Raw genomic sequence first — 25,278 nt, 5'->3', positions numbered from 1 at the left:
ACGATGCTATTAAGTTGGTTAGATTACTTAATAAGAATGAAAGTGATAATGTTTACCAGATATTCAGATGAAAAATTAGAAACTCTTGTCTCACTAAGTATTTTGTCGTGTAAGTTTATCATCAACCAATTTTAGAAATGATATAATTGAAAAATGTGCAAGCATTGAGAACTAAATTGGAACTTTTTAAACAGTATCACCCAAAACATTAGGAATCAGCTAGCCTTTTATCAAATCTATGACTCCTTAATAATAAATAGTTACATTACAACATGATGTTGTGTTATTGTACAAAAAATTTAGTGGGGAAGGATTAGGAATATGTTCATTTGGGCACAAAAATGGGAGCTGGTGGGACAGTTTTTTGGATGGGTGTGCAGTCCCACCCACCTTCTTTGGTATGAGAAAAAGTAAAGTGCTTAGGAACCCAAGTCTCACCTTTGGATGCCATTTCTCTTGCAACCTCCCTTTGTTTCTCCTCCATGGCTCTCTTTGCTTTTCTTGCTGCTTCCCAGTCCTTGTTCACAATTCCTTGGCTCACCTCACTCCACACAACTGCTGATTCACTTTCCCACACACCCTGTTCAACATTAGAGGAAGATGTTCTTCAACTCACCAATTTCATATATGTATATATACTGACTGATTCGCATATTTTGCTTAATGGTTCAAGTCATGTGTTTGATTATTTAAGAACTTGAACAAGCTTAGAGAGTTAAGGCTAAGAAAGTTGATTGTGGCAAATATGATACCCTTGGATCTTGAACTGTAGGAGTTCTCAGCCTCCAAATGTTTTCTTTTGCATTGTATATGACCGTGGCTTCTCCGCTCTGGACGTTCTTCATTGTGACGATTCTGTGATATGAATTGGACGAACATTAGAGGAAATTAGTTGGTTAGAACAGTTTGGTGATGAAAGAGTATAGTGCATAAGAAGAGAACAGAGGACTTTCTTTGGTTAAAGCATAAACTTCCAAAGATGTGAAATCTCAGAGAATAGCAAACTAGTGATGATTCCAAACTGAGATGTTAAAACGATATTTAGCAGTAGAATGTTAGATTACCTGTCCCATTGACCATCAATCTCGTAAAGAGGTTTCGAGGACGAGGTATCGAAAATCTTTCCTTTGATTGATCTGGCACTTCCTCTTAGACCAAAGAAAGAAAGACCTTTGCAGCGTAAATCGGCTTCGAGACTGCTGTCTTGGCACGCGATTCTGATATTACCACTCCATTCAGCCCCAGGTGTTGGAAGAAATTTGAACATGAGATTTGGAGCATTCATAACATAAGTTTCTCCATGATTTGGAAGTCTCAGCTCTCTCTTGCCTCTTACTTCCACCTCCACCGATGTACCTACAAAATTTATACGATATAAGTGGTGCTGATTTCCTTGGATTCATATTTATACTCTCAGCCTGATTGTTACTCAAATATTTTGTTTGGACCAACTGACAGATTAATCCATTATGCTAAGACAAGGCATTCTGAACTGCTAATTTACATTTTCCACTAATACTGATAATCTATTATATCAAGATAAGTGGAGATTTTAGGTACCATAGAACTTGGCCACAGGCTCCTGACACCATATCATTTCAAGGTTTTCCTTTTCGTCAGTAGCATGGAGGGCACTCACTGGTGGATGATGTGAAATCTGCCTCGAATTTCCGAACAAAGAGTCAGTACAAAGAGGGTAAGGGGAAGATTTCTAGTACTCCCATTGTATACATTCCCTCCATTCACACTGATCTCACATCATTCTTAAATGAAATCATGCTGACGAGACTGACAATGAATAGGAGTAATAGTCATACAACGGTAGTATAGAAAACTTTTTCGAGAGAAGATATGGATAAGTATGAGGAACCTGCTCGAGTAGAACGTTTAGGGAGCCTGCTGAAGCATGATGAGTCTCCCCGAGAATTGGGTTGAAAGGAGAAATACCAAAAGTGAGAGGGCGAATGTTAGATATGTTCCATGCTACCACAGCCACAAATCTGTCTAATGGATTCTTCCCACGGTTGCATTTGCTTAACATGTCCTCACTGAAGCAATACACAGATTCTCCATAACATTGAAGTTGTGATTTTGGCATGTTGAACTGTGGGGGCACCTGAAATTTTTACACTTTTATCAGTAAAACTCATGCTTTCATTTGTTTATATATGTAACAACCCTTAAATTTTCATGATTTAAGTTAAGTAATAGTTTGTAAAAACTAAGCACATTGTTTAATGTGATTACGAACTCATTATAGAGAAAAAAAAAATTAAAGATAGAAATGTGTTTTTTACTCATCATTTATGAAACCGTGTTTGTAAAATTATCCAAACTTTGTCAAATACTTGAGATAGCATTAGTGTTTAACAATTTTTTTTTTTTTTTGGAGCATTAGTGTTAACATTTAATTAATATTTGTTATATTTAATGGATTTTTTAAATTATTTTGAGAGAAAAAAAATGTAACAGATATTATTTATTAAAAAAAACAGTCTGATGACGAAATTAATTGAACAAATACGAAAACTTGAAGAGAGAAAATTAGTTACCTTAAGGTGAGATAGATCCGATCCTGGCCGTACATCTTTAAAGAGGCTGAGGATTCGTTGGAGCAAGTTGGGAGCCCTGTAATCGGCCGCATCGGATCCCCCCTCCAAAGACACAGGCTTCGTTAGAGTAATTCGCCTCACCTCCCTTTCCGTGTCCTCTCCCGCACCCTATTAAATTTGGCAGAGTATTTTATCAGACCAAAATTTCCTAATCCCACGCGCGGGTAGTAGGCGCGTCGTAGTCCACGCCCTTAAGAAAAAGAAAAGCATTTCTCACGTGCGGCTCGGCTACTTTGACCGTTGACAAATGGGTAGTTTAGAACTTTGATGGAGGCTCCATCAATACGTAGGAGATATTAAAGTCCCATGTGATATTCTCTTATTTCATCCTTTTTTAAATTATGTAATCAGTTCTTCATTGAATTTTTTTTTTAACAATATATTCTTAGAATTTATACAATACCAACCACCTGTCATTAAAATAGTCCACCTAAATTTTGTCGCTAAATTAATAGATATCACCTACAAAAAGTGTACAAAGCCTCGTATGGTAAAAATGAGGATGAAATAACTTTTTATATACACAATTTAAGAATCAAAACAAAATATATGAAAATGGAAAATTTGTTTTTAAAAATAATGTGTAGTTTACTGATATCAAATATTATTTTTAAAAGTAAAACTATAGTTTGAATAAAAGAAGTATGGTAGTTTCTTAGTACAATTTTTCAAATAAACCAGACAACCACATCCGACGCTGAGGCATTAATTATCTGAAATAGACATGCCCATGTGGCAGCATTTCAGATATAGATAATAACTCCTTAGTTGGGATACCTTTGGGTCCTTATCCAACATTTAGTTCAACTTAGAGTAATTAAGAATTGCCCCACACACTTCACTATTCAAACTAATGGAAGCATACCAATAAAGTTATCCAGATATAAACCCGTTTATTGTTTTATTCTATATAGAGAAAATGAAAAGGAAATTATCCATGTAGATAATGTTTTTCTCTAGTCAAACAGTTGACTTGGTCCCCCTATCTACTAAGACAAATATTTTTCATCACTAAATTCATAATTGAAATATTATACGATGAAAATATACAAATAAAAATAGCTATAGTAGATATACAAAGAGGTCATTAATTAAGGTTGATGAATACGTGTAACTGTAGATAAAATGTAGCATTTTTTTTAACAAAAAGCTAGAAAAGATAAAGTATTTAATGTATATATATAGAAAAAATAAATAATATTGAACGCAAAAGTAGTCAACAACTTTTAATTATTGGGTTGTTCCTTTGCAAAGTACTCTCTTAGTTTAAAAAATTGTGCTCATATAAGCCCTACATAGTAGCTGTTTATTGTATTGTAACCTACTTTTGAAAATATTGTAAAACTTTAACAAAAATTTTAAAGCTAAATGAATAAATATATAGTTTTCAGAAAGTTTTTTTTTTAATATATAATTTGACTAAAATTTCAAAAATATTTTTTTACAAGTAAAATTTTGGTTAAAGAATTTGTTATAGCAAAGAAGCTTAATTATTAAAAAACTAAGAACTAACATTTTAATCGTTTTAAAATAAGATTTCATCTAGATGTGTAATAATGCATGCTAAGATGTCAATTCTAAGTTCCCAAAAACTCAACGACGTTGAATAGTTCAAAACATTCTATACTCTAAAATCAAGTGTTTATTTTGTCAAATAACGTCACTATCATGACCTACCAAGATTCATTTAAGATTATTCGAAAAAAAATAATAAAAATAAAGGTAATAATTTGTCTCCTTCTCTACAAACAATTTAAAGGGAATAAACTTTTTATAAAATAAAAATTCTATTATTCCTTTTAGATTTCATGTTACCCCAATTTCGTGGTAATTTAAGAAATGAAAATTAAGTTTATGAACATTTTTTCTGTTTTGTTATTGAAATTTTAAATATATTTTTAAAACAATAAATAAAAAACATACAAAAAAATAAATAGCAAACAAACATAATTTAAAAAAATATATACTAAAAATAAAATAGTGAATATAATTGAAAAGGTGTGTCCACGTGGCATCAAATAAATGGATTTCGAAACGTTTTTTTTTTTTCGTTCTTGCGTTAAGGCAGGCCACGTGGGTTGCAGAACGGCTAGTACATTGTGCAAGAGAGTGGGTGTCTTTAGTATTTTCTAAATTCAACCATGACCAGTCAGATCCAATGGATCATGAGCAATAACTAGTGGTTATTTATTTATTTTTTAAAAACCTATTATATACGTAGGATCTATTCCAGATTTTTAGTACTGAAATTTTTTTGTTCATTAATTAGAAGCTCGAGATTTTTTATCTCGAACTTAGGATTCGTTTATTTCATTCTATAAACTCAAACCTATAAAACTTGTCTTTATACTTTTCTTTTTTCAATGGAAATTTTATGTTATTCTCTATTTACTAATCAAATTCGATTGGCCTAAGACATTACTTAGAAGTAGGAGGTTCGAGTTCCCTCACCTATTTTTTTACCTTATTCAAAACAAACACAAATTACACTTTTTATTCGAAGAATCATATTATACGAACTCAAGGCTTTTTAACTTTATACTTCGTAATAAAACTTTATACTTACTAAGACCATAAGTCCAGCATCTCCCTCCTAAACATATAGTGTAATTAGAAGTTTTTTTTTTTTAGCATCAATTTAAGTTCCCAATTTTTGTTCTTACCCATCCATCTTTTAGGACCATAGTTAAATTTTTGAAAGTTGGATAGAGAAATACAAAAATAATATATTTTTATTTCTTAAAATTGTCAACTCTTTATAGTTCCCACAAAGATGGATGGATACTAATTGATAAAGATCTAAATATTATTCATATGTTATAATTGTTACGAGTCTTTTAATTTTCATTAAAATTTATTTATATCAATTCGAGGGAAATGCTTTAGATATTTATAACTTTTCTTTTTCTCTTAAATACAATAGTTAAGGAGGTTAAGATTTTAACTCATGACTTTTTAGTCAGAGATATATGTTAATTACAATTAAACTAAGCTTAGTTCATGTTAGCGGATATTCATAACTTAAACCATAATTAAGTATATGTAATGGTATCGGCTATGAACGATTTTTACTAAATAAGGCTACAAAAATTTAATTATAAAGCTAACGATGAGCTTCGCACTAAGTCTAAAAATTAAAAAGAAAGCACATAAAAAAGGGGAAAATAATCCAAAAAAAAAAACGAAACGAACGTCAAAGTTAAGCAATTAAAATTTAAAACCCTAAATTCAAAAGTTCGATAATATTTTAATAACGCAAAAAGGGGGAAAAGTAGCTGGCCGGCCGCGTGAACTCCCCAATGCCGCCAAAGACGGCGGTTCAATCAAGGGACCGATAATCGCCAATATTTAATTAATTGACGACAAATCCGAGATTCCGGAGTAAACCGGCCGGAAAACCGCGAAATACAGGGAGCGATTGGAGGTGGATTTGATAAAACAGCGAAATTAAGATTAATCGAAACAGAAAAATCTTAATTAAACGCTAGAGAGAGAGAAAGAGGAACATACCATATGCGGAATCGGTGAGCAGCGGTGCCGGAGGAGTTGCCGGAGCCGGAGAAGAGAGGCGACTGAGGAATCTCTGCGAGACGAAAGAGGAGGAAGAGAACTCGGAAAAAAGGAGTTGAGTTTGTTTATGTGGAAAGTGAATTAGAATTAGGAATCGAGAGAAAAAAGAGAGAGAGAGAGAGAGAGAATAAGAATTTTGGCAATTTAAAGGGATTGGCCAATGGGACGTACAGAACAATGCCCGGTGGTGGTTGCCAATGCCTTGCCATTTTATACTATTTATTACCACAGCAATTTAAATAATAATAATAACAATAATGTTAAGGAAAATAATATGCAATTTTTTTATTTTGATTGTTGTGAACAAGTTATTTATTTTAGTGGGGCCCACTTGATCATGATTTTATGTTTACATTTTTGTTCTTTTTTTTAGTTATGTTTATTTACTTTTAAGAAAACAATTTTGAAAAAATGTCACCGAATTTTCAAAAACTAAAGAACAAAATACATGGAAAGTGGTTGGAGGAATTAAATGCCTGCTATGGAAATTTTAATTAAAAAAAATATATATTTGGAAGTAGTTCCCAAAGAAGACCTATTTGTAAATTAAACTTAAATTTCAAATGGTTGTCAAACATGCCACAAAATCAATTAGCTATATTAAATAATTAACTCTATCACGTAATTTCCATGAAATGATAATAATAATAATAATAACAAATAACCATGCATTTTCTTTTACAACTAAAAATTATGTTTGAGATCTTACTCTATCTATGGTCCAATTTAGAAAGGGAAAAAAGTACAAATTTATGTATATGTTTTTCTTCTTTTTTTTTTTAAAAAAAAAAGTAAAGGATACCAAAAACATTTATGACGAGAACTAAAAGAAATTATTGTTTATGTTAGTTAAGTCAACATTGATTTCATAAATCCGTGTTTATTGACAAGGACTAAAAATAATTATAGTTTGAAATTTAGTATACAATTGAGATATTTTAAAATTTGAGGACTAAATAATGAAAACGTGTAAGTTAACCTACCGAAATTATTAATTGACATCCTACAAGGTGATCCAAAACAAGTTACTTAGGTACCAAATTCACTTATGGACCCAATCACCTCATTTACACCTTTGCTAGAAATATTATAATAATTTCCCCTATAAAATAGAAATATTATAATAACAAAGAATTTTCTCAAGATAATAAATGTTCGGCTAAATTACAAAATAGAAATGCCCCAAAACATTGCCCTCTGTTGCAAAAATACCACCATATATCTCTTCCATCTTATCAAAAGTTTCAATATTATCCTTACAATTTTTCAAATATTTTTGAACGAACATTGGTTAATATTTTCAATAGATATTTTACGTGATATCTAGATAAAGATGTGGCAATTAACTTGAACGTTGATTAAGTTTTCAAAATCAAGGTAATGTTAATTAGCACGTCGTTTTAAATTCTTAGATATTCTTAAAATATTTATGAAAGGTCAATGATATTATTGAAACTTTTGAAATAGTACGGTCATATTTTTTAAACAAATGACAAAATTCTCAAGTTTTTTTTCCTAATTTAGCCTCTATGTTTTTTTATTTAACTTTCTGTTTTTGTTTTTGTTTTTTTAAACTATTTTGATGAATGATGATAAAACAACAACAATCTGAACCTAATTTATTTTCATAAAACAAAGGGTAAATGTCTTTACTGTAATATAAACAAAATGTCGAGGGTTTGTTTGAGAAAAGGTTTTCATTATAAATTTTGGACGCTAATTATCACATGTCACGTGTCAGTATCAAATGTTGTATTTTGTAAAATAATAGGAAGAGTCAACCACACCTGCCAATTGATTCAAGCTTGACAACTCGGCAAGATGAGAAGTTGAGTTGATCTGCATTTTGTCTATCGAACAACCTTCATCAGGTACGAGCCGACTTTGAAGAGCACCTGCATGCGCGAAGACAACAAATAACGTTCTTTGACAACATGCCACATTTCCTAAACGATCGAAGAGTCGTTGGAGTACTGTCAGAAGCCTTATAGGGAGCTTATCTCTATAAAATAGAGACCCCTGCATCCCACCATGAAACTATTGTCTCTAGAATAGTAGATCAAACTTTGTACTGACAAGAGCGTCGGAATGCTAATTTTGTTTTACATATACTTCAAACTTTGGTACACCTCATCCAAGCTTTGCAAATCCGAACTTAGTCGATTTCATGATCGAACAACAACTTTCTACTTTTCCTTCTTAAAGTTTGCTTTTCAAAACCTTGATTTGGATCAACTCATAAATATACAATATGATTATTCACCACATATATAATATAAATTTTTGGGAGGAAGAACAATTTTATTATTTGAAAGAAACTCAGAAGAGTGGTAAAATTTTAAAAGTCTTTGTAAAGGATTACAAAACAATTTTAATAGCATAAAACTTAATTTTAAAAAACAAATTATCCACAATTAAGCTCTCGCAGGATAACAGTCCCATTTTAATTTTCTATCTTCAAAAATTAGGTTTTGCTTTCTCCCAATATATTCGATTATATATATATATATATATATATATAAAGTTTTCAAAACACTATTTTTTTAATTTTTAAAAATTTGACTTATGTTTTAAAAATATTTATGAGAAATCAATGATGAGACAAGGTAAGGAAGTATTGTTTTAAGCTTTATTTAAAAAAACAAAAAACAAAAAATAATATTATCAAACATAAACTAAAGTTAAACAACTTAAGATTTTACTTTTTAAAAAGTAAATGAAATAAACAAACCGATAACTAATTAGCCAAATTTTATGTTATTTATCATGTAACTAAAATAATCAGCCACATTATTCCTTTACACACAAATAAAATTGGTTGAGAAAACTTTTTCCCAAACACATTTTTTGTACTAACTAAATCTTTTGCCAGATTCAAATGTAAAAATATATATAATATGAACTCTTTTGTGACTTGTCAAGAAAAGGAAAATATATATGACAAAACCCTTTTTGTGACTTGTCTAGAAAAAGAAAGAAAAAAAAATAGTGGATAAGTTTTAAAAAAGAATTAAAAAAAAAAGAAAGAGAAAGAAATGTCTTTTCATCAACGTTATGTGACTAATGAGAAAATTATTTATTATTATTTTTTTAATCCATACACGAAGATTTGAATTCACGACACTTGAGTTTTTTCTTTTGTAAGTATAAATTGCCAAAATAAGCATAGCTCAGCAGTAATTGATATATATCTTCAATGAACAGATTGTAAGTTCGATGCTCACCCCCACTTATTATAAAAAACATATATATATATATATATCCAATAGTTTTCAAAAAAAAATGAAGCAAAATCGAAATATAAGTAAAATAATATTACTTTCTTTTATTCCACCCATCTCAAAGCCAAAAATTTTAGAAATAAACGAAGTATATAAATTTAATATTTTAGGCTTTTTTGTCTTTTGATTGACACCTTGAGATGGTATGGATTGTAACGAAGGAGGAAGGAAAAAGTTGCCGTTTGAGGACATTTTTGGGACAATAAATTTAACTCGTTTTTGACGCATATACCCTCCAACAAAACTAAAATTTCCAGAACTACCTATTGCATTTAATACTACAACGTCAATTGTACTATTTATATAAGAACTACTCAAATTTAAAGTACTACACTTCCCACTTGGGCTTGTACGTTTTCTGTTACATTTTGCCAAAAAAAAATAATAATAATAATAAATTTTTATTTGTTTATGTTAGGACAAATTTATGTTACGACAAATTTATCTAGTGTATCAATTTTCATCCTAAACTCTTATTTTCATTAAATTAAATCTCAAATTTAGATGATTAATGTAACTTTTACTATCTATTAAATTTATGTTAATTCACCTATTATATTTAACAAAAAACAATAATTTAAAAAACTTCTAAAAATCAGTAATTTAACGAAAATTTGACATTGCACAAAATCAAGTTCGATAAATGCACAAAATCAACTATTAAATACCGTCCAAACTTACAAATTTCAACAAAAAAAATTCTAATATTTTTGTCCAAATTCTATCAATTTCGTGATAAATCTACGTTTTATAATTCATTTAACACAATACTTTTTTCAACAACTTTCGAATGAAAACTTACCATTGGTAAAAACTGCTGCATTTTTTAAAACTTACGGTGAAAGATTGCAACACTCACCAATATGATGAAATTGAAAGTTTGTGGTTAAAATTAATACATGTTTCTATTAAAAAAATCAATTACATACAAAATTAAAAGTTCAAAATTAATTAGACATATTTAAATTAAATGATACATTAGACATAAGAATTAAAAATTTAAAAATTTACTACATAGTGTCTATGACTTTGTTTCTCAGGAAATCCGTGCAACGGAAGATCCGGAATTTGAGACTTTATATACCAAAATATTCTCTTAAACGAAGGTAATCGTGCTTGGATGGCGGTTCAAGATCAGCCTCATGAAAACCTTATATTCCCTGAGGAGGTTCTACCTGTGGAAATGCTCTTTAATGGAACTTTAGCTTTAGCTGGTCGTGACCAAGAAACCATCGATTTCACTTGGTGGGCCGGGAATGCCCAACTTATCAATTTATCTGGTAAACTACTGGGGGCTCATGTAGCCCATGCCGGATTAATCGTATTCTGAGCCGGAGCAATAAACCAATTCGAAGTGGCTCATTTCGTACCGGAGAAGCCCATGTATGAACAAGGATTAATTTTACTTCCCCACCTAGCTACTCTAGGTTGGGGGTAGGTCATGGTGGGAAAGTTATAGACACCTTTCCGTACTTTGTATCTGGAGTACTTCACTTAATTTCCTCAACAGTATTGGGTTTTGGTGGTATTTATCATGCACTTTTGGGACCCGAGACTCGGTTATGTGTGGAAAGATAGAAATAAAATGGTATTCACTTAAGTTTGTTAGGTATAGGTGCTTTTCTTCTAGTATTCAAAGCTCTTTATTTAAAAATTACCAACTTGACCCTTAGCCCAAGAATTATATTTGGTTATTTACTAAAACCTCCTTTTAGAGGAGAATGATGGATAGTTAGTGTAGACGATTTGGAAGATATAGTTGGGAGCATGTATGGTTAGGTTCCATTTGTATACTTGTGAGGGATTAAGCCGTTAAATTAGTTATTTAATTACACAAATCTATTACAATAACTAAAATAATTTGTCGGTAATCGCTAAAAAAAGAGAGAAAAAAAAAACAGAGAAGCGTTTTCCAATGTGAACTTTGGTATAAAATACTAAAGTTAAAATGTTTTTATGGAAATACCCAATTACGCGTGCATTTGCATTTGCTTTGTCTTTTTGAACAACTTGTTTCACATTACCAGAGTTTGTCGGCGCCGCCGCCGCCGCCGGAGCGCATCCCATTTGACCACTTGGGCCGTCGCCGACAACCCCTCCAGGCTCCACATCAGTTTGAAAATAAGCCAATCTTCTTTTGCCAAAAAAAAAAAAAATCCTAATAATAATAATAATAATAATACTAATAAAAGAAACCAAAATTATTTGACAACTTGTCAATCCTATTTGACAACTTGGAAAAAGGCTATATTATCTTTGGTACTAAATAGTTATTACAAAATCTAGAATTTTTCCAATCGTAAGCACCACAGGTTCAAGCTTATTAAAACTATATTACATTACAAAATTGGTCCATATAATTTGGGGATAATTTCAATTTGACCCTATAATTTTGAGATTTTCTATTTAGTCTTATAGTTTGTATTTAGTTTCAATATAGTCTCTATGATTTTAAAGCTTTTGATTTAGTTCCTGTAGGATCTCCGCATTGAAAAACCGATGAAGAGACCTAATAAGGTTTATTTGATAAGTATGGAATATTCATCTCATTACAAATTTAGTTTGTAGTGGATCTCACGAATCTTGATATAGTATCAGAACCTACAAGCTCAAACAAGCATCCAGTTCATAAATGAGATTTGATCAATATTACTGAGCCTAAAAGAACTACCATCTTAGGGGAAAAACTAAAAAGACGACTCTCTCAACCCCAACTTAGACATAAAACTCTTAGCTCTGGAGTGAAAATCATTTCTTCTTTTTAATAGCTAACCGACTATTTTCCTTGCTCACGGAACTCCTCTAACCGAGTGTTAGGTCCCATTCTAAGGTACAGAAAGAAGAGCGGTGACATATATTGAGTTCACTCACTTCCATTTGACAAACTTTCATCACTTTTCTTTCATTCTTTCTGCTTTTACGATAGAATTTATATGCTTATTACAATCCATTTGTTTTTCTTTCATTTGTAATATGCGTTGACTACTCCTTCCATTACTAATTGATTTTTAAATTGTTGGGTCAAACTTAGTTAGTTGTTAAATTATAATACAATCTTAATTAGCTAAATATAAAAAACCAGCTCATTGCTATATTTAAAAAATGTCAATACAGTCAACATTTTCAAAAGTATGTATTTTTTTTCCACCCTCAAATAAAATTTTATTTTAAAGAAATGTGATGATAAAATTTACCCAAACTACAGAGGATTCTCACAACATAAACTTTAAAGGATGACCTATATAAAAAGGTATTTACATATTTGTCTAACTTTATATATAATTATGAAAATGGAAAATTTTACCTACAGTGTGAAAATATTCCTTTGATGGGCATATTTTTTCTGTTGATGTGTGTATGTCGTACATAAATGACCAATTTTTTCAATATTCTTTTTAATTTTTTATTATAATTGTAAACAAGTCATATAAGTAGTCTATATTCTTTTATAAATTCTGTATTCGTTCGCATTTCTTTTATAAAGAATCATCTTTAATTATCTTTATATAAAGTAGGTGAAAAGAACCGTTATGATTGGTCAAGAGTTTGACATGAATAAATTTGCTCAGTGATTAAAATAATTATTTACTTTTACTAACATTATTATAATTATTTTATATTTTTACACATTCGAGACAAAAAAAAAAGTTTTGATAATCAAATAAATTTGAAATTAGAGTCAAAAATCTCCATTTAGATATACATTGTCATTCTAATTCATGAACAGAGTAGAGAACTGGGCCACTTGTAGAAAGGCAGTGTTTACTGTAGTTGGCAGAATTTACTAATTCTACAGTCATTTTTCCATCTATGTTTATATATTATTCTAAAAGTATAAATTTAAGATGTATTTTTTAAAAATCAAAACTGTAATTAATAAATATTTCCAACTAAAAAGTTGCGTGTGAGACCCCACTCCTACATATTCTACTAAAAAAAAGTTGTATTTTAAAAAATGATGCAAATTTTTTTTTTTAAATAGTACAAAGGTTCTTCTAGATATTTTTTCATGATTTGTTTTTAATCATGTTATTTTTATAAAATTTTAAATTTTTTTGTTATATTTAAAAATAAAATACATATTTATTGATATTGTTTACCAAAACTAAAACTGTCTAAGGAAAAAAAAGGTAATATGAATCTGCTGTTTGTCCCCACAATAATTATAATAATAATAACAAAAAAAAGATATATTTCTAAAGTACGTTTCTGGATTTTAAAATATTTTTGTGGGTCCACAGCATTAAAAGGAAAAGACAAGTCTGTATTCGGATAGGACACTTTCTTAACTCGCTATAGTCTATATCCCATTCCTAGCTAGAACCCAGATTTTGAAATTTTGTTCACCGAGACTAATTCAATAAATATACTTAATTATCAAATATTATAAGTACAAATTATAGATTAAGAACTTCATGTTAGACCACATTATATATGTTCATGCTGAAATATGTCAAGTGTCGAGGATCGGCAAGAACTCTATTCTAGTGAATTGATTTGGAGCAAATTGGAGAGGTAAGACCTACAAAAATAGGTAGAGAACTTTGAAGCTCAGGTTAATATGAGTTCGAACTAACCAGTTCAGCTTCAGATAGATTTTTATACCTGGTTGAGTGAAATGAAGATGTATTTATAGGGGATGAGTGAGTAATTACCCATCCCATCTACTGCAGGACTGTTTCAAGACAGTTGAGCCACTCTTTACTGTTCGACAAAACCGTCGGACATTTCAACTCGAGGCCCTGAGCTCGATGATAGATGAGCGAGCCTAGGAGAGCTCAGTTGTGAATGAGCTTAAGAGCTCAGCCGTGGATGAGCTTAAGAGCTCCCCATAAATGAGTTGAAGAGCTCCGCCGTAAGTGATCTTGGGAGTTCGACCTATGTCGCCACGTGGTAGATCATATTTTTGCCCCCAACCATATAAAAATTAGGAGATAATATTGGATATTTATTAAAGTTGATGAGCCTATTAACACCCCTCACAATTTTATGAAACAGACTTATACTTCTCAATTAAGTTTGTTCAAAAGGACACAGAACAAAATTTTGTATAAAAAATATAACAAAAAGAACGAAAGTTGAAATAATAAATTAAAATTTCTTCTTTATAAGAATTATAGAATTTTGCTTATGAAATAAATTATTTGTTTTTTTATTCATTTCTATTTATATTCAATATTTTCTCAAGTTGAGAGGCTCGTCCGCCCCCACAAAAATCTGATAAAAAAAAAAGAAGGTTAAATGTATAGGATGCTCCTAATGTTTGAAATTTTTCTTAATTTTATTTACTTAAATCTTTTAAAATTTCCAATTTAAATCTACTAGGTCCTTATCTAAAAAATAAATATTAAAATTTGTTAACATAAAATTATTTTTTGTAAGAATGACTTCGGTTAATAATTTGGGTCAAATTTTCTAATAGACTACTATGTTTAACATGTAAAAAAAATATGAGCGGCATGTTCATGTATCTAGATATATTTAAAAAGATCATAATTATATATATATATATATATATATATATATATATATATTTTTTTTTTTGATCATCGAAATATTTTTGTTTAATAATTTTAACAAATTGATTATGGAAGAATGTAATTGAGAACTTTTAATAAATTAAATATAAAATTGAAAATTTTAAAACATTTAAATTGATTAGAAAATTAAAGACTAATATTTCAATTCTAAAATGAGAATAAATTAGAGAAAAACTAAAAATAAAAATAAAATAAAAATTTTAAGGTAAATTGCAAAAACTACCCCTAAAGTATCATATTTGTTACAATTGTGCTCTTAAAACTTTCAGTTGTAAAAACTAAACCCTTCAATTTTGATAAATGAAAAAATTAGATCTTTGAATTTTCAATGTAAAAATTAAACCCTTAAACTTTTTATAAGTCATAAAATTACACCATCTAAATTTTCTGTTGGCTTTTTGGCCTTAATCTCAAATTAATTAATTTTAATTAATTAATTAATTAATGTTTTGATGATAACAAACTTAATTTTATTTATTGACATTTTGTGTATTTTAAAGTATTCACAGTGTAGAGCTCGTTACAACGATTCCAACGACTGTTAGATCATCCAAATCGGAGCTCAAACGGAGAAGTTACGATCGAAACAAATTGGAAGGAAAAATACCCGAGAAGATGACGTGGACAGTTCGTAAGCTGACAAGTGACAAACTTCTTTTTAAAGTGTATATATATATATATATATATATATATATTGAAAAAAAAAGATTAAAAATAAAAAGGAAAAGTCATATATATATATATATATATATATATATTGAGAAAAAAGATTAAAAATAAAAAGAAAAAGTCAAAAGTTACTTGGTAACTTTGTTAAAAAAAATGTCACTTCACATTAAATGCTGTCAGTTTAAAAAAAATAAAAAAATTAAAAAAAAGTTTTTTGAAAAGTTATCGTTTTCTCAACACACCTCTATATATATATATATTATATATATAATTAAAATAACTTGTCACATCACTTTTTTATATATATTTATTTTATTTTATTTTATCATTATTATATATATATTATACTTAATTCTTTTTCAAAATTATCTCAACCCTTCATTCCTAATGATTAAAATCTAATGGTTTAAATTAAACTTGATTTTTTTACACCATTTTCTTCCCTCTATTTAAACTAAACTTCTCATTCAAAATCAAACAACAATTCTCTTATTCTCAATCCTCCATAACTTCAAAATTTTCATTTTGCTAATCTCTCCAAGTTCTCAATTTTTTCTTTCCATCTTATTTGTGAGAGAAATTTTATTGTTGTGAGGATTGAAATTTTTGTGAGCTCAAATTTGTATATTTACTCTATTTGAGAGTTTGTAAGTGTGTGTTTCAAAATCTTCAACTCATTGTAACGGTGTGATCCTCATCGTGGAGAGGATCGTCTTTGCTCTTGTGAAGAGTAGTGTACCGGTTTGACTTCTACCGTGGAAAGAGTCAGAATTACAATTTATAACCCAAGAGGTGCTTGGGAAGTGGAGTAGGAGAGTTGTGCCGAACCACTATAAAAATTCCCGGTGTCAAATTTCTCTAACCCTCTCTCTTATTTATTTTTACAATTAATCTTAGAATTTGATTGTTTGCTTTAAATTTCTCTTGTTTGCCTTATAATGTGTTTTATCTTACTTAGTTAAAATTGCACATCTCAAAAAAAGTGTATTATTTTTGTTTAAATTGGGCCCATTTATTAAAAAGTTTATATTTTGTTAATTAAACCCTATTCACCCCCTCTAGGGTTGTCATACCGATCCAACATTTTCAACGGTAAAAATTAAATAATATACTAAAAAAATCTAATAGTCATCATCGGAATCAAACCACTTGCAGATGACTAGTGAAGGAGTGTAAACAAAGTCCCATAATTATATATATTGATAAGAAGTCTTTTGGGTGAAATCAAAAACAAAACTGTAACAACTGCAGGTTATTTTTTACGGTTTTATAAATACTTTTTGAATTTATGAAAAATTAAGAGAGTGGCTACAATAAATGAGTTAGATGAGCTTGGCAGGCTGGATATTGATGGGTTTGGGTTCTGACGAAAGGAGTCAATGAGTCCCAACCAATTATTAATTGGAACCACTTGGTTGCTGCCCACGGCTCCGGTCAAGCTGGCTCACCATGATTGATTTTTGTGTACGGGTCTTCACGAGTTGAGTTGGATTGAGTCAATTCATCGATTTAAATTATAAATTTATTGAATTCAGACCATTTTGACTAATTAATAGATCATAGTTCATCGGTAAAATAGTTTGATTGGATTGAATCATTAAGGTCTTATTTGATAATATTTTTGTTTCTTGCTCCTCGTTTCATGTTCTTAATTAAAAAAAAATAGTTGCATTTAAAAATTGTTTCAAGTTATTTGTTCGTCATTTTTTATTCAAAAAAACAAACAGAATTAGGTGGCTGTTTAAATTTTTATATGGACGTTAATTTTTTAAAGTTAAATTTTTTAATTGTACTTTATGTTATAATTATTTTAAATTTTTATTATGTATTTTATAAGTCAATAGTGATAAAATTATATTTTTATTTATATTTTGAAGAAAAAAACAGGAAACGAAAACAAGAAACTGATTACTTGATTTGTTGTTTCCAAAATTGACACTTTTTAGAAATGAAAAATGATAAACAAGAGCAATTATCAAATGTTTGTATTTATCCGAAACTAGAAATTAGAAGCGAAAATGTTATCCAATAGACCCTTTATATTTGTACGATTTTTATTATTTTTTAAAAAATATATAAAAACTGAGTTAGATCTATTTACTAGTTTCAAACACCAAGTTAGAACTACTAATTCAATGTCAACTTTTAAATTAAAAAGAAAAATTATACTCCAAAGAACTTCAAGATAAATTTTTTTAACAAAAGTTGTTGGAGAATTAAAAAAAAAACAGAAATAATTATTGAATCAAATAAATTTTTTTATATATAAACATGTGTATATATTATGACCCTTAAAGGGTCATCCTCTCCACTCAAAAGTTAAGTCCTTTTGTTTTTTTGGAAGAATCACTATATTCATTTGATTCTTATTTTATTCATGCTTTTTCATTGTTGTCACTTTTTTATGAGTTCAACTATTATAAACTGAAGGATCGAATTATTGACATTTGAAGATAATAATAGATATTTTATCCACTTAACTTTATTCAAAATGATATGTTGGTTAAAATTTTTAACTTGACTAATTCTCCTGAAGTCGATGTCTATAATTGGTTGATGTAGATCTATCATTGGATATATGCATGGGCCAAGGGTCACGTAGCTTGAATAATATGCTATGTATGAAGTCGTGGCATGTGAATTTTGAAGCTGCCCATACAATAATGGCTTATAACATTTAATAATAGCCCCAACCTCCACCAACAAAAAAAATGTGATAGTCAAATTTATTTATTTTTTTTTTATACCAGCAAGGTAGGTTGGAGTCTCGAATTTAAATTATTAAGATTTTGAGTACATGACAAAAAATTGGAAGACATTGAAATAGGCCTGATTTTTGTTTTTTGTTTTTATTATTTTTTATTTTTGAAAAAACAAAACGTTTGATAATTATTTTTAGTTTTTTATTTTTTAAAAAATAGAGAGTTTGAGAAATAGGATAGAGAAAAGAATCTATGTAAAGTAGAAATAGTGGGGTGAAGTGTGGGTTGGGAATACCCTCCCACTTCGGTCTTGTAGAAATTTTTAATTCCCGTCTCCACCCCATTTCTCCAATTTTAGAAATGGAGGTCCAAGTCGAGAAATCCTCATTTCGGAAACGAAGATCTTCATGGGAAAAATTACCGATTTAGTAATTATATTTAATTAAAAAATATATAAACTATATTTATTTACTGAAAATTTATTATTTACTTATAAATAATTAGTTTTAAAAAGTATTTAATATTTTATTCATAATTTAATAAAATAAATAAATAATTTATTTATTTATTATTTAAAAAATAGAATCGGGACATGGTGGAAAATACATTTCAATTTCATGTTATTGGAGTTGTTACCCAACATTGGGGGGTTTTTATCTTCTCTAATGTATAGAGATGAAGCATAAAAGTTTAGAGAGATAAAAAGAAGTTCTTTAAAGAGAAATCTGATAAATAAAAAGATTTAGAAAAAGAAAAATTAGAGAAAAAAATTAGGGATAAAAAAATTAAAGACAAAAAAAGGAAAGAAAATTGAAATTGAAAAAAAATTAGATAGAGAAAAATTGGAGATATATTTACTATATAAAAATAGATTAGGAAAGAGAAAAAAAATAGAAAAGGTGAAATTTTAGAGAGACTGAGAGTTAAAAGTTAAAAAAAAGAATTAAAATATATAGAGATGAAAATTTTAGAGAGAGAAAAATAATAGTAAGTATTATAGACATGAAAATTTTAGAGGGAGATAAATTTTGTACATAGAGGAAATTAGACAAAAAAAAAATTTAGAACGAGAAATAAATTTATTAAATAGAAATATGTAAAAGAAAACAAAATAAACATAGGAAGAAAAATGGAATTTTGAAAAACAGATTATTTTAAAAATTACTTTTTTTTAGATTTACTAATTATTTGAAAGACACTTTTAAGAAATAGAAAATAAAATTCATTATCAAACAAGTCTATTTTCTGAAAATTAAAAAATTGAAAACGAAATAATTATCAAATAGTCCTAAATGATTTGCCTCGTATGATTTTCGAAAATTTTAAAATTTATTTTTAAATGGTTAAAATCACTTTTTTTAAATAATAATTTTAACAAAATACTATCAAATTTTCTTTTTCAAACACAGTTTTTTCTACAAATATTTCGAGAAAGAACAACAAATCTAGTGTGTAATTAATTCTTAAAAGTGTTTTGTTAAAAATTAAATTTGTTTAGTCAGAGTTCTATAAATAAGACCTTTATTATCATAGTAGTCTCCATCGAAATCAAAAAAAAAAAAAAATCTAAGATGGTTATTTTTTTTAATGTCCATGTGGGTGTGTTTTTTAGCCCAAATTTACAATTTTAAAACAAAAATTGAGGGCACTAATAAAAAGCCCAATTATCAGCCCAATACGAACCATCACCAGTATGGGTATCTCGTTTTGCAACGGTGTTTCCCATGTGGAGCAATTCAACTTCTTTCTCAGCCTCTTCTCCCACTGCAAGGCCCAATTGTCGGCCCAATATGTATTTTGGGAAAAAGTAACAATTATCCAAAAAAAATATTATCAGTTACCCTAAAATGAGATCAACTTTAACTGCACATCAGAGTCGGGTTCAATTAGACATATCTCTTCGACCAAAAAAATTAGTGAAAAATAAGCAAAAAGAAAATTACTTAGGTCGTGAACAATAAAAGAGAAATGCATTAATGGATAATTTTTTGAAACGATAATAATTGTCAATTTTTCAATGATGGTCAAGTGCTCATTGGAGCGGACACCTGCTTGCAATCTTTTGGGATGACTTTTCATTTTCGTTTAATTTCGGTTTGGAGAACTTCCATGGTTCAAGGACAAAGAAGACAGAGCAGTAGGTGGGGCGACGACGAATGTGTAGCAGCAATCAGTTCAAACACCGTTTTGGAATCTAGGAACGCTATCAGTCTTAATTGCATTAAGATTTGTGATAAGCATGATAGGGGAATGTGTCCAATTCTTTCTTACCTGTCATGGTGGAGAATAAGGAACTTTGGAGACAATTATTTCCCTCCAAATTGCTAATAGAGATGTCATAATTGATAAGATACCTCCATTAATTAAGAATATCTCCCGCTGATTTTTGAGAACGCGTTCAGTGGGTTAAAATTTGTTCATATTCCTAGTTCCTTGAATAGACAAGTCGTTGTATTGCCTAAGTGCGCCATTTTTTTATCGTTTCTATGTCCTTTGAGGCAATTGTTTTCCTTCATGGATTTGTACTGGTTATGTGTGGTCACCACTCTTCTAATATAACCGTGGCTTTATTTCTTTCTAATGCAATGTTTCTTTGTTTCCAAAAAAAAAAAGGAAAAAAGAAAAAAGTACTCACCATAAACTTAAATATTTTTTTAAAAAGAAAAATCAACAAAATGCTTATTTGTTATCGACATCGACATTTTAATGATATTTCATTGAAAATCATAAAATTGAAACATAAACCTTTCCATTAAGGTCACACTTTTTCTAAGTTAAAAAATATAGGAGGTGGAATTCAAACTTCAAACCTTTTGATCGAAAATATATGTTTTATCAATTTAAGCTATACTTTATTCAACCTCTATTATTATTTTGTAGTGCAACGAATATGGAGATGTGATGTGAGATGATATTAGCCTCCATCCATTCAAACTCTTAAACCTTTTGAGTATATGAACCAAAAATACAATTTAACCTAAAAAAAATTGGTGGTGTACTTAATATAATAATGGGAGGAGACAATATAGAAAACAAATAAAGTTAGTAGATTTGGAGTTGGTCACGAGGAAGAAGAGAGAGAAGGAAGGAGGTGATCGAGTTGGCGAGATAGCGATAAGAGAGCAGCAGAGCGAACCCCAGAAGCTAATTTCTTTCTTTAGGGTTTAAAACTGCAGATAACCCCTCCATCTTTTTCCTCTCCCTCTCTTCTCCTCTGGGTAAGGGATATATTCCTTCGTTTCTTCCCGCCACCGCCACTGCACCGCTCTTCGAATTGGGTAATTTTCTCTGTTTGTATTTCAATTCATGATAATTGTGGCTGTTGGTTCTGCTGCACCCTGTTTTTTCTTCTTTCAATACGCTTTCGCCACTTGGGTTTCTGTTTTTTCCAATGCTGGTTTAGTCTTTTTGTTGCTTCCCCTGCTTCAATTGTTCAACCATCTGCTATGTTTGTAGTTCTAGGAACGTAGGAGGAGAAGAGAATTGTTGGTGTTTCTTATTGTAGGCTCATGGCTTGGGTGGGGGTTGTGAATTTCCTCTCTGCTGGTTTTGAAGAATGACTGGTCTAAATTGTGGGCTCTGGGTGATGTGAATTTCGGCCTTACGTCTCTCCACGGGAACATTTCTTGCTCATATGTGTGTTCTTCAAAATTGGATTAAGTTGTCCCATTTTCCTGTTGTTGAATAGTTATCTTTTGTGAAAATTCAGATGCGGTCACATGGGTTCTGTGGGATATCTCATCTCTCCTCTTTTTATATTAGTTTCTTCTTTAATATAATCTTCACGACACGTAGTTGTTTTTAACAGTCTCTGTAATTTAAAATTGGACATTCTTCAGATTTTGCATTAGATTTCATGGGTAAGGTTCACTCCTATTCTTGCATTTATTGTTCTTCCTTTCTTTTTCCATCGGGAAATGAAAAATGAAAAGGGGTTCTCTGGATATAAGCACAATCCTTATTTTACTTTCTTGAAGTGCCACTCTAGAGTTGACATTAACTGAATGAGAATTACGAGGGCCACTTTTCTTGGTACGATTAGAGACACTTAACCTATGAAATTTTATCTGTTGGTGTTCATTAGAAAAAGGTTTTCTTAACTGTACTTTATATATATGTATTTATGTATGTAGCATGCGTTACATATTGATAGTTAGTCAAATTTGTTTCCTCTACTTGGAGTCCCTTCCTGTGCTTGGACTAAGGTAAATATTTTTATCTTGTTACATGAAATTGTATGACAGGCAGACACTCCTTCATGGCGTCCCAGGTTATCCGCGAGTGGATTGGGATTAACACCTTTGCAATGGCTACTCAAGACAAATTACTTGAACTGTTGGGTAGACTGAAACAGGAGGTTCTATATTCATTTTTATCCATACATCGTGGTCACAAAATCTATATTATGTGATCTATTTTTTCATGCAAGCTTTATTTGCACTGCATTTTTCACAATCTCTTAGGACTCTTTGCCTCTTGATATATTTGTACAGAATGTCAGCACCTTGACGATACTTGTAATGGGAAAAGGTGGTGTTGGAAAGTCATCCACTGTGAATTCCATTATTGGTGAGAGAGCAGTATCTGTTAGTCCTTTTCAGGTACTCATTACTTATTCGCTTTTGCTGTATTTTGGTTCATTCAAGTGTACAGAAGGTGCATGATTTTATTTAAGAAATTAAATGTTTTATAGTCAGAAGTACCAAGGCCTGTGATGGTTTCTCGCTCAAGGGCTGGATTTACGTTGAACGTCATTGATACACCTGGCATTATAGAAGGAGGTTATATCAATGACCAGGCACTTGAGATCATAAAACGGTAAGTTCTAGTTTTTTACTTCAGATTAATTTTTTACAAGATAATTCAATTAATTCATTATCCTTACTTGTATATCTTTATCCTTCTTTTTTGGATCTTTTTGGGGGTTGATGAGCAGCTTTCTTTTGAATAAGACCATAGATATTCTACTATATGTGGACCGCTTGGATGCATATAGAGTTGATAACTTGGAAAAGCAGGTTATTAAGGCCATAACAGACAGCTTTGGTAAAGCAATATGGAATAGGGCTTTGGTCGTCCTCACTCATGCTCAATTTTCCCCACCAGATGGATTACCCTATGATGAATTTTTCAACAGAAGATCAGAAGCTCTGCTAAAGACAGTTCGATCGGGTGCCTCTTTCAACAAAAATGATATTCAGGTGGCTTTTGACATTTTTATTATCCGTTTTCAGCAAATTTTCAGTTCCATTTTGTTTTTCGTGCAGTTTTTAGTCCTACGTCTATGTGAGCAGATTTTTAATTGATGATACTCATTTCATTACATTAGATCTTTCCTATAAAACAAATTGGAAAGGATCGTGAAAAAGAAGCAAAAACATGAAGAATTTAAAATTCGAGTTGACAGAGAGGACTTTTACTCGCTCGTGTAAATAGAATTGCATGACGAAGGTCACAATTTTTTGACAGTACTTGTTAATGCCATTTCTTGGGCGGAGGGGATTGAATAGAGTGTAAAGTGAACTATTTAGTTGGCGGCATGTTTAAAACGTGAAAATGTTATTTGTGATTGATTACATATTTCCTCACTAGTACTGTATTGTCTTCTGATTAGCGTATGAGTTATATTAATGTTCATAACCATGGCATTTGATGTCTTTTGATCTTTCTTTCTGTAAAATCTCTTAGAATTCTGGCAAGAGATGAAATCCATGTTGTTCTTTTGTTCAACAAAGCTTACGTTTATTATTTTAGATCAAATGTTTTTGGTGCTCATTGACATGATAAGAATATTTATCTAATTCCCTATACCTTTCAGGGGTCAAATATTCCAGTCGTCTTAGTTGAGAACAGCGGACGGTGCAACAAGAACGAGAAAGACGAAAAGGTTCTACCTCTGTCTTTCTTTCTTCTGTAGAAATCCTCATTAGAATGTTTTCAATTGAATGATTTGACTGTTGAATTTTCCAATAGGTTCTTCCAAACGGAACTGCTTGGATTCCTCACTTGGTTGAGACCATCACCACAGTTGTGTTGAATGGAAGCAAGTCTATTTTTGTTGATAAGAAGTTGATTGAGGGCCCAAATCCCAACCAGAGGGGGAAGTTGCTGATTCCCTTTATTTTTGCACTGCAAGTATGCATCTTCAACTTAAAGCTTCTATAAAATTTTCTTCTCTTACAAGGGACTGAGTTAATGTGTTTGCTTCTCCTTTTGGCTTATTGATAGTATCTCTTCGTTGTTAAACCTATCGAACGTGCAATAAGAAGCGATATCTCAAAAGAGAGTAGACCATCATGGGAGACGCGTGATACAAGCTTCACCAGCCGCAAGTATTGATTTGGCCACAAATAAATTTTCTCAATGATCATCAGTGTGGCTTTTTGGTGAGTTCATCTTTAAAGTCTTTTGGTTCGTGTTAAGATTAGTAATCCTCGTGTTTTGTAGAAGTTCGAATTTCGAGAGAACTGAGTTTCTGTATGCAAATTCATACACTGCAAACTTCAATTCGGCTACTCATATTAAGTTAGGATTATGTTTCTTTCCTTCCGTCTTTTGACCATTCCCATAACTCTCCAATTGCTGATAAAACTTTCGAACTTAATCTACAAATGCTATAAAGTTGATGATCATAGCATTTATAAATACACGGATTCGAATCGGCATTGTTTAAAGAAAGTTACCAATATCGTGACAAAAGAAGTTATATATATACGACCATTATTCTTCTCCGGACAAGAATAGCATTCGAAGTAATCAATGAAAAAAAATGCTGAAAATTTTCAATGAAAACGAATCACACATATTTTTAAATCTTCACTTTTTAAGGACGTTATACAGATTAGTAAGCCAAATTTGTCATAAAAAAGAAAAATGGACTTCCTTTCTTCTTTTTTGTTACTCT

At 30.3% G+C, this 25,278-nt stretch overlaps 2 protein-coding genes across 4 annotated transcripts; one reads left to right on the top strand and one right to left on the bottom strand.

Annotated features, from left to right (window-relative positions):
• Positions 1-143: 143 nt before the first annotated feature.
• Positions 144-6,366, bottom strand: LOC111006821 (oxysterol-binding protein-related protein 4C). Its single transcript, XM_022278900.2, has 7 exons — positions 6,123-6,366; positions 2,553-2,720; positions 1,871-2,116; positions 1,561-1,657; positions 1,065-1,356; positions 753-855; positions 144-580 (listed from the first exon to the last, which is right to left on the bottom strand). The coding sequence occupies exons 1-7, from the start codon at positions 6,123-6,125 to the stop codon at positions 326-328; spliced, it is 1,164 nt and encodes a 387-aa protein (XP_022134592.2). The 5' UTR covers positions 6,126-6,366; the 3' UTR covers positions 144-325.
• Positions 6,367-21,408: 15,042 nt separating this feature from the next.
• TOC34 (translocon at the outer envelope membrane of chloroplasts 34) lies at positions 21,409-24,923 on the top strand. 3 transcript variants are annotated; one of them, XM_088126110.1, is made up of 9 exons: positions 21,409-21,652; positions 21,831-22,010; positions 22,619-22,731; positions 22,868-22,975; positions 23,068-23,192; positions 23,311-23,575; positions 24,193-24,261; positions 24,348-24,509; positions 24,603-24,923. In XM_088126110.1, the coding sequence occupies exons 3-9, from the start codon at positions 22,633-22,635 to the stop codon at positions 24,711-24,713; spliced, it is 939 nt and encodes a 312-aa protein (XP_087982236.1). In that variant the 5' UTR covers positions 21,409-21,652; positions 21,831-22,010; positions 22,619-22,632; the 3' UTR covers positions 24,714-24,923. The 3 variants fall into 3 exon arrangements, with proteins under 3 accessions (XP_087982236.1, XP_022135188.1, XP_022135187.1); XM_022279496.2 differs by lacking the exon at positions 21,831-22,010 and having other exon boundaries at positions 22,623-22,731; XM_022279495.2 differs by lacking the exon at positions 21,831-22,010.
• The last annotated feature ends 355 nt before the right edge of the window (positions 24,924-25,278 follow it).

This window comes from Momordica charantia, assembly GCF_013281855.1.
Source record: "Momordica charantia cultivar OHB3-1 chromosome 6 unlocalized genomic scaffold, Mcharantia_2.0 BLBB01000006.1, whole genome shotgun sequence".
Classification (NCBI taxonomy): domain Eukaryota; kingdom Viridiplantae; phylum Streptophyta; class Magnoliopsida; order Cucurbitales; family Cucurbitaceae; genus Momordica; species Momordica charantia.
Note: the sequence above shows the minus strand (reverse complement) of the source record. Positions and strands in the feature narration are given on the sequence as shown.

Coding starts and splice junctions, on each gene's coding strand:
- TOC34 (XM_022279496.2), top strand. CDS start 22,633: ATGGCGTCCCAGGTTATCCGCGAGTGGATTGGGATTAACACCTTTGCA. Junction 22,732..22,867: donor TGGGTAGACTGAAACAGGAG/GTTCTATATTCA, acceptor ATATTTGTACAG/AATGTCAGCACCTTGACGAT. Junction 24,262..24,347: donor AGAACGAGAAAGACGAAAAG/GTTCTACCTCTG, acceptor ATTTTCCAATAG/GTTCTTCCAAACGGAACTGC.
- LOC111006821 (XM_022278900.2), bottom strand. Junction 1,357..1,560: donor GCCTGTGGCCAAGTTCTATG/GTACCTAAAATC, acceptor TAAATTTTGTAG/GTACATCGGTGGAGGTGGAA. Junction 856..1,064: donor ATTGATGGTCAATGGGACAG/GTAATCTAACAT, acceptor TTCATATCACAG/AATCGTCACAATGAAGAACG.